The sequence below is a fragment of the Megalobrama amblycephala genome, linkage group LG7 (genome assembly GCF_018812025.1).
Source record: "Megalobrama amblycephala isolate DHTTF-2021 linkage group LG7, ASM1881202v1, whole genome shotgun sequence".
NCBI lineage: Eukaryota > Metazoa > Chordata > Actinopteri > Cypriniformes > Xenocyprididae > Megalobrama > Megalobrama amblycephala.
The window spans coordinates 21,811,143-21,819,982 of NC_063050.1; the positions used below are offsets into that span (position 1 = coordinate 21,811,143).

The window sequence follows — 8,840 nt, forward strand, 5'->3', positions numbered from 1 at the left end:
ATACTCCAATAAAAATGGTTGTAAAAAGCCTGTAGCTCAAAGAGTTTAACATGGCTGGACTTTCTGAGAGCTTAATAAAATACCTACATGAAAAATTGTGAAACTTTTCACAGTCAGTCACAAACTTAAAGCTGTTTTGAAAAAAGGAGGAATATTAAGTAGAGAAATAACCCCTGTAAAAATCAGCAGGCAGAGTAGTGTAACTAATTAAGTCTTTTTTATTTATTTATATGTATTTCCTCCATTCAGTGGTCTAAGCCCTTTTCCCCCCCTTGTGGTAACATTAGTGTCTCTTCTATATGCACTTCCACATACCTATAATCAAAAACATCCTGTACATGTGATTTTAGATCAGCAAGTGCATTTTGTTATTACTAAGACAAGCTAGAATACTGTAAAGTTTGGGAATTTTCTTTTATTTGGTTTGGCAAGATATATAAGTCATGAATAGCTTTTATTGGTCAATTAAAACCATTTTAAGTGATTTTCGCATATGTATATACAGAACACACACCATAATACAAACACTTTCTATTAGTATTCCAAACCCCTGTTTTTCCTGTTGTGTGAACACAGGCAGCAACACCATCTAGTGTTTCTAGAAGGTGCTACTTCCCTGGCCCAAGCCAAGATTAGTTGAGAATATAGTTTTGCACAAAACATTTCTTGTTACTGCCCTCAACAAAAAATATATAGAGCAATCACCCTATTAAAATATACATAAAATGTTTTGGAAGCTTATTAATCAAATTCAAATACCAGATCTCTCAAATATAAAAGCTGAGAATTTGCAATATTACATCTCGACTGGCATTTAAAAAGTGTTGCCTCACTTCATATTTGTCAACTTCATAGTCAAATTTGCAGGTTTAAGCTGCAGCTTCAGAGAAAATGTCACTAATACTCACAAATACATTGTGACTTTTGTGTGTTTTGGTCCCAAGAGCATCTATGTCTGCAAAAAATTTAGCAGCAAGTGTTTTCTACACAAGTTAAAGTGGACCTATATGCTTTATTACATTGTCAATTTTCTTTTGTGTGTAATATTGCTGTTTGAGCATGAAAAATGTCTGCAGTTTAAAGAGCACAATGTCTCTATATCAGTAAGCACTGTTTCTGAACTCCTTGAAACACTTTGTAGTCTTGAGTTTTCTTCCAGGAGCGTACACGTCACTATATCTCTCATTTAAATAACTCCCACCCAAGACATATGCAAAATAATAGGGCCAGGTCTGGTTGAGTTACATTAGCAGTTGTTGAAAGGGGCATGACATTTCCGAAACACACTCGAAGCGGTTGACCAATCACAACGCACTGGTCCAGCCAACCAATCAGACCATACTGAGCTTTTCGGAAGAAGACACTAAACAGGGGTGTGTTTCCCAAAAGCATCGTTAGCCAACTAACATTGCAAGTTCTGTCGTTACTAACATATTTCAATGATTTTGTGTTTCCCGAAACCATAGTTTAAACAAATATTCGCAAACTGCATCACAAACTTGTGTGGTTGGAACGACAGCTCTTGGTTATGACATGTGGACTTAATAAATCCTTATCTTGAGCAAAATAAGCAAGCTGACATTAAGTACAATGTATATCTTTTATTTTGAATATATACAAATATCATTTACATATTTTAGTTTGTCAAGAGATTTTAAGCACTGTTTTTGAAGAGCGCGCATGTGCGTATATGCTCTAGAACGAGCCTATGATTGAAATAAAGCAAAATAACTGAGAAAAATGAGAATTAGTCATCAGATGCCATGTACATAATTTATAGCAAAAAAAATCTAGCATTGATTCGATCTCCAATGGATTCATTTAAAGAGGTTATTACTCCACCTGCTTGACATCATTCACCAACGTGGCTGAACGTCAGGATTGCGACAATACGGTTTCAGGAAACAGCCGTAACTAGCTAGTTGATTTGCTCAACGATGCATCGTACTATGGTAGTGAAGCATCAAGTTACGTCATTGTATGGGAAACGCACCCCATAGCGTTACTGACAGACTGGGAAGAGAGGTGCTGCAACAATATCACATATGTGAAAAAAAAAAAAAAACATTCAAGCATGAATACCTATTTTAACAAAATCAAGACATTGTAAAAGAGCATAATAGGTCCTCTTTAAAATTACCTTCCGTGGGAGTCCAGTGTCTTGGTCTAACATATTTCCATATATATGACAAGAAGACAAAAATAATGACTTTTTCTAGAATAAAAATATGATTATATATAATTATTAATTATGTATACACAGTGTATATGATGCACATGATTATGCACACATTATTTTCTTCAGGCAATACTATGATGAGGTTCAGTTAGAACTTGCAAAATAACTAAAGCAGTGAGTGTTCTTGAATCACACTTTAAATTCAATACAGTAACAAGCTGAACCAAATTAGAAGCTTCATGTAAAATTCTAGAGTGAATTAATAACTACTCATACTCAGGCTACCAAACAGCACATAGCTGAACTAAGCTGAACTTCTGACATATGTTATCCTTGACCAGGTGCATTGGTATTGCTTTTCTCTTTAAATTGCTTTTTAATTAAATTCTGCTGTAATAAAAACCCATGACCTTTGCAACTCTTTTAAAAACTAAAGTCAAATTTGTGATTCCATTAGCATACGTGATAAGCAGCCTCTAAAATAGAGGCTCTATTTTTGTGTTAGTGCAGAAACAAATCAGTTGAACCTGTGATCTTCCAGGATAGGGGTGACATGGTTTGTTCACATTCTCATGTGCATTCTTTTCAGTTTATTCTCATCATCTACACAAACTGGTTTAGCCACATCTTTGTGTCATTATTTTGTGTGTTTTTCTTCACCAACACACCGCACTCCATCAAGTAACATTGGTGTCCCGTGGTGGCGCTCTGTGAAAGACAATAGGTAGATTCTTATTTTAGTGATTCTAACTTAAAAGGTAAGTTCACCCAAAAATGAAAATTCTGTCATTAATTACTCACCCTCATGTCGTTCCACACCCATAAGACCTTTGTTCATCTTCGAAACACAAATTAAGATATTTTTCATAAAATGCGATGGCTCAGTGAGGCCTGCGTTGCCAGCAAGACAATTAACATTTTTTAAATGCCCAGAAAGCTACTAAAGACGTATTTAAAACAGTTCATGTGACTACAGTGGTTCAATACTTTTGTATTCCAAAAAAAAACATATTGAAGACTTTTTGCAATATCTAATGTTGGTGTTTCAAAACACTGCTTCATGAAGCTTTACGAATCTTTTGTTTCGAATCATAGTTCGGAGTGCCAAAGTCACACAATTTCAGTAAATGAAGCTTCGTTACGTCATTAAGTGTTTTGAAATTTCAATAGTTCACGTGACTTTGGCAGTTTGATACTCGCTCCGAACCACTGATTCGAAACAAAAGATTTGTAAAGCTTCAAAGCTTCATGAAGCAGTGTTTTGAAATCACCCATCACTAGATATTGTCATAAATAAGTCGTTAATTTTTTATTTTTTTATTTTTTTGGAGCACAAAAGTATTTTCATTGCTTTATAACATTAAGGTTGAACCACTGTAGTCACGTGAACTGTTTTAAATATGTCTTTAGTAGCTTTCTGGGCATTGAAAGTGTTAATTGTCTTCCTGGCAATGCAGGCCTCACTGAGCCATCAGATTTTATGAAATATCTTAATTTGTGTTCCAAAGATGAATGAAGGTCTTACAGGTGTGGAACAACATGAGGGTGAGTAATTAATGACAGAATTTTCATTTTTGGGTGAACTAACCCTTTAATGTTTCCATTTAAAACAGTTCACGTGACTACAGTGGTTCAGCATTAATGTTATGAAATGACGAGAATACTTTTTGCATTCCAAAAAACATATTGAAGACTTTTTGCAATATCTAATGTTGGTGTTTCAAAACACTGCTTCATGAAGCTTTACGAATCTTTTGTTTCGAATCATAGTTCGGAGTGCCAAAGTCACATGATTTCGGTAAACGAGGCTCCATTACGTCATTAAGTGTTTTGAAATTTCAATAGTTCACGTGACTTTGGCAGTTTGATACTCGCTCCAAACCACTGATTCGAAACAAAAGATTTGTAAAGCTTCAAAGCTTCATGACGCAGTGTTTTGAAATCACCCATCACTAGATATTGTCATAGATAAGTCGTTAATTTTTTTATTTTATTTTATTTTTTTTGGAGCACAAAAGTATTTTCATGCTTTATAACATTAAGGTTGAACCACTGTAGTCACATGAACTGTTATAAATATGTCTTTAGTAGCTTTCTGGGCATTGAAAGTGTTAATTGTCTTCCTGGCAATGCAGGCCTCACTGAGCCATCAGATTTTATGAAAAATATCTTAATTTGTGTTCTGAAGATGAACGAAAGTCTTATGGGTGTAGAACAACATGAGGGTGAGTAATTTATGACAGAATTTTCATTTTTGGGTGAACTAACCCTTTAATGTTTCCTAACAATTCTAAGCATCAAACTATATATATATATATATATATATATATATATATATATATATATATATATATATATATATATAAAAATTAAATCTAATTGAGTATCCTTACTACAAAATATTACCAAAAATAGTAATATTACCAATTCTGTTATTGTTTCCCAGGCAGATTAGAAAGTTTAGAGTTGTAGATTACTGTTGTGACAAAATTAAAGGTTATGTGTATAATAATTTGGTAACAATTTATAACAAGGTTTCATTTGTTAACAAGCTAAATATAATAGTTTAAATAAACTAACAATGAACAATACTCCTACAGCATTATTAATCTTATTATTAATAAATGACTCATTATTATGTCGTGTTAATTAAACCGCTTTTTCGGATATTACATTTCATGTAGTGTAATATAGCTGTTTGTGAATGTAAAAGGTCTGCAAAGTTTTAAAGTTATTAGTCAGTAATTCCAGTCTTACTTCCTGCAACCTATATAGGTTTGTAACAAATTTGCATAATACCAGCCTATGGTCTTCATTGGCTGCCCGCAAACAACGTCTACTTTGACCTGCCCTCAAACACTTGTTGTAACTTTAAGGACTGGAAGAGTTTGGTTTGTGTTGTCAAAATGTTGACAAGATGTTGTTTTCTCTACTGTGAAAACAAATCCTCTTTGCATGCACTTCCGTGGTCACAAATGTCTGGGCCATCTAACCCATCAGAGCAGAGTAGGCTCATGGAAAGGAGAGCTTTAGAGAGTTTATTATTTTCAATAATGAAGCTTATTGTAAAGTGTTACCAACTTTATTTTAATTTAATTTATTTTTTAAATAATGTCTGCTACCCCAGCTTAATATTCAGAGACAACTGCTGGCCCAAAAACAACACACTTCACTTCACGCTCTGTTATGAATGTCTAGAGATCTGTTGGCAGTGCGTGTGTGTAGAGAGTGTATCTCACCCATAACTCTGGCCTGTAATTTAACTTTAATGCTGCTGTCCCTTCTGCTCCTGTTGACCAGGGTGAGTTCCTCCTGTACCACTCCCTCCTGCTGAGCGATGTACTCACAAACCACCTTCACTCCCCCTTAAAAAGGGCAGAGAAAGATGGAAGACAATGAGTGGGATGGATAAAGATAGCAAGGAGTGCAAAGACAACACAAAATAACAGGGACAATAAAAAAGATAGGTAAAAGCATCGATGACCAGCATAAGATTGAAGATCAAAATTATCATAGAGAAACAATCATCTAACTGAGTGCAGAGTGCTAGCATCTTCTTTTAGAAGGCAAATTGTATTCTCGGATACGGCAAACCTACTTTAGATTTCCCTAGAGATTCAACTGTGGGAAAAATGACACCACTATAAACGCACTAAATGTGTTTCAGCTAATGGAGAGATCGATGACGGATTGAAATGGGAGTGTGACTATTGATCGTAACATGACGTCTAGCATTTGGCTTGATGTTTTATTACCCATCAGGGGTACAGACAGTCTTGCTCTGATAGTGCTTACACTACTGGTCAAAAGTTTGGAATAATTACGATTTTTCTTTAAGTCTCTTATGCTCACCAAAGTAATAAAAAATGATAATAATTAAGCACCAAATCATCATATTAGAATGATTTCTGACGGATCATGTGACACTGAGGACTGGAGTAATGATGCTGAAAATTCAGTTTTGCCATCACAGAAAGACATTTTAAAATATATTCAAACAGAAAACAATTTCTTTTACTGTATTTTGAGCAAATAAATGCAGCCTTAGTGAAAATTAGTCTTTCAAAATCATGAAAAATAATGTTAATTATTCCAAACTTTTGACTGGTATTGTATGTTTTATAACCTTTTCAAATTATTTACAGTATGTTATTGCTTAGTTTTAGCTACATATATCTAGTGGCGCATGTGCATGAGGCAAGACGAGATGTTTTCTGTAATTTCACATCCTTCATTGAGTCAAGGAAGCCTGAAGTTGTGGTCACATTTACCTCTGCTCTGCGAAATTTCGCAGGCAACTTCCAATTTATTTCAATAGCAATCCGAGCAAAGGCGAAAACGTTCCCCGCACAGATTTTGCTTATGCTGTTCAAGTTGGTCATGCGAATGTGCCACGCTGACCAACAGGAGGCTGCTTGGTTTGTAAATGATTTCTATGTGAGTAATGCTTCATACATCGCTACACTATTGACAATGGAAAATTGACCCTTTTTTGCTGATTGTGAACTAACCTAAAAGTCAGCAGGAAACGGAAGTTGTGATAGTTTTTCTTCCCTATAATTGTAACATATATCCAAGTGAAATGGCTTCTTGAACAACAAAAACATAGGGCAGTACTTGATTTTATCCATTGACACATGTGAAATGTGAATTGTTGTCCATCGTTTTACGAGCAATTATTGATAAAGAAAAATGTCACATCAAGCCAGTAAAAGTGAAAGTAAAAACTGTCCGATGAGAGCTGAATTTACTTCAACATGTTCTGATAATGGTATATAACGGTCTTCTTAATATTTTTCTTGTGGCCCATACATAGTAAAAAAAAAAAAGGGAAGAGAAGTATTTTGTGTTAATAGAAAGTAGTTTTTTTAATGGGGAGTAAGCTAATCTAAAATCTTTTATTATCATCGCAGTGCGTCGGATATGTGATGCACTATGAAATTATTGCGGGGCAAATTAATTGTATTTCTAATTTAATAATACAAGTATCAGTCTCCTGCGCCGGGAAAACAATTCATCAGAGAATAGAAGTGTGGCAAGCAGGGCAGGGCCGAGAGCCATGGGCATGGAGCGAGGCCAGTGCTAATAAGCGTCACTTGTACGCCACACCGGACTCGAGTCCCACGGAGGAGATCCGGAAGGATAAAAGGAGGAGTGACAACGCTGTAGGACAAGAGAGGACCAGGCCTGGACTTTATGTTGTGTTTTATTATGTTTATATGAGGCAGTCGTCCATGAGGGGCTACCGCTTTACTTTCGTTTTGTTTTATTTTTGAGAATAAAGTTTATGTTGAACGTTCACTGGTTCCCACCTCTTTCTTCCCTGAACACAAACCTTGCTACAATAAGAGATGTCGCTGCAAGAGGAAAGGGAAGTTACTTTGATGAAAGATTATGAGGGCACATGACAAATCACGAATAAATCATTTACTGCTATATTCCATAAATAAATAAGAATTGTCAATTTTGATTTCATTGTGAATGGTTAGGAATAACAAATGTTGCTTGTTCAATCCCAAGCAAGACTTTCAAAATCACAAGTATTGTTCATTACTCCTAAGTAGGGCACTTAACCCAGGTTGCTCCATTGGGACTATTACTGTTTGTAATAAGTCTTCTGTAAGTAGCTTCAGGTGAAAAGCCTCTGTTGAACAGCTCAACACCTCTCAATAGTGTTTATATGAATATATAAACATTCAAGGGTGGTAAGACTCTCTGTATAGTAAAAGCTGGTTTAAGACCACCACAAAAATGCATACCCTCAGGGCGTGGAGTGATGCGTGTTGCACGTAGCCGTGGTTTTGCCGTAGTACGAAGCGCAGGGGAAAGGGTGACATCTTTGCCCAGTGTTGGGACTTGGGGCAAAGAAAAGATGATTTCATATTTGTGATGGCTCCTTAAAAATCCCACCTGAATAAAGAGTAAATCAGACAGTGATTTCAGCATGCAACACATCTTATACTGGCAATGTTTTTTTTAGACTATTAAATTTTATTGAAAAATAATATCTTTTTTTCTTTGCTTATTTTTTAAGGTTTTATAACTCAAGACAGGAGAAAACGCTTTCTGTCACCTTAACAAGATATGCACCATCAGGCTCTGGTAGAGCAGTAATGAGTTTATCCTGAAGCTTTTCATCACAGCTATTGTTAATGGGAGCATCTTCGTCATCATCAGGGAAATGTACTCCACCTTTTGAAGTGGAGCCTGGTGAAGAGAAAGCGTGGAGTTAATATCACAAAGATGGATACTGGACCAGAAGATACATGCTGAGATGATTAATGCGGGCTGCACCCAGTGTGGGAGAGCTGCTAGAACAAACACACTCTGAAAGTGTTGAGACAACGAGAAGTCAGGATCTATAAATATATAGGCCTAAAGCACATTTAGATCAAATCATAATGTCTAGCATTTTTTTTTTTACTATTATGTAAAAAATTTATATACACACACATACACATTCTGACAGACACAGAAAAGACACTGACTTTTCCTTCCTGTTGCCATGTCGACATAAGGCCAGGGAAATCAAGGGATGATTATTGCCGTCAATGTGATTTCATCTCCAAATAACAGATATTGAGTCACAGAGAATAAACCCTGCAGAGGAACAGAAGATGCCTGTGAATTGTGATCTATGATCATTTTGTCCTATAATGTC

At 35.6% G+C, this 8,840-nt stretch overlaps 1 protein-coding gene across 1 annotated transcript in view; it reads right to left on the reverse strand.

Moving 5' to 3' along the window:
* Positions 1-397: 397 nt before the first annotated feature.
* si:ch211-151p13.8 (uncharacterized protein LOC562078 homolog) overlaps positions 398-8,840 on the reverse strand; it is a 12,342-nt gene continuing 3,899 nt past the window's right edge. The window contains exons 2-6 of the mRNA XM_048196569.1: positions 8,668-8,779; positions 8,253-8,386; positions 7,939-8,089; positions 5,419-5,544; positions 398-2,887 (exon numbers count right to left, since the gene is read on the reverse strand). Coding sequence (XP_048052526.1) covers positions 2,817-2,887; positions 5,419-5,544; positions 7,939-8,089; positions 8,253-8,386; positions 8,668-8,686 — 501 coding nt within the window. The 5' untranslated portion in view covers positions 8,687-8,779 and the 3' untranslated portion in view covers positions 398-2,816. The remainder of the gene's footprint in view (positions 2,888-5,418; positions 5,545-7,938; positions 8,090-8,252; positions 8,387-8,667; positions 8,780-8,840) is intronic.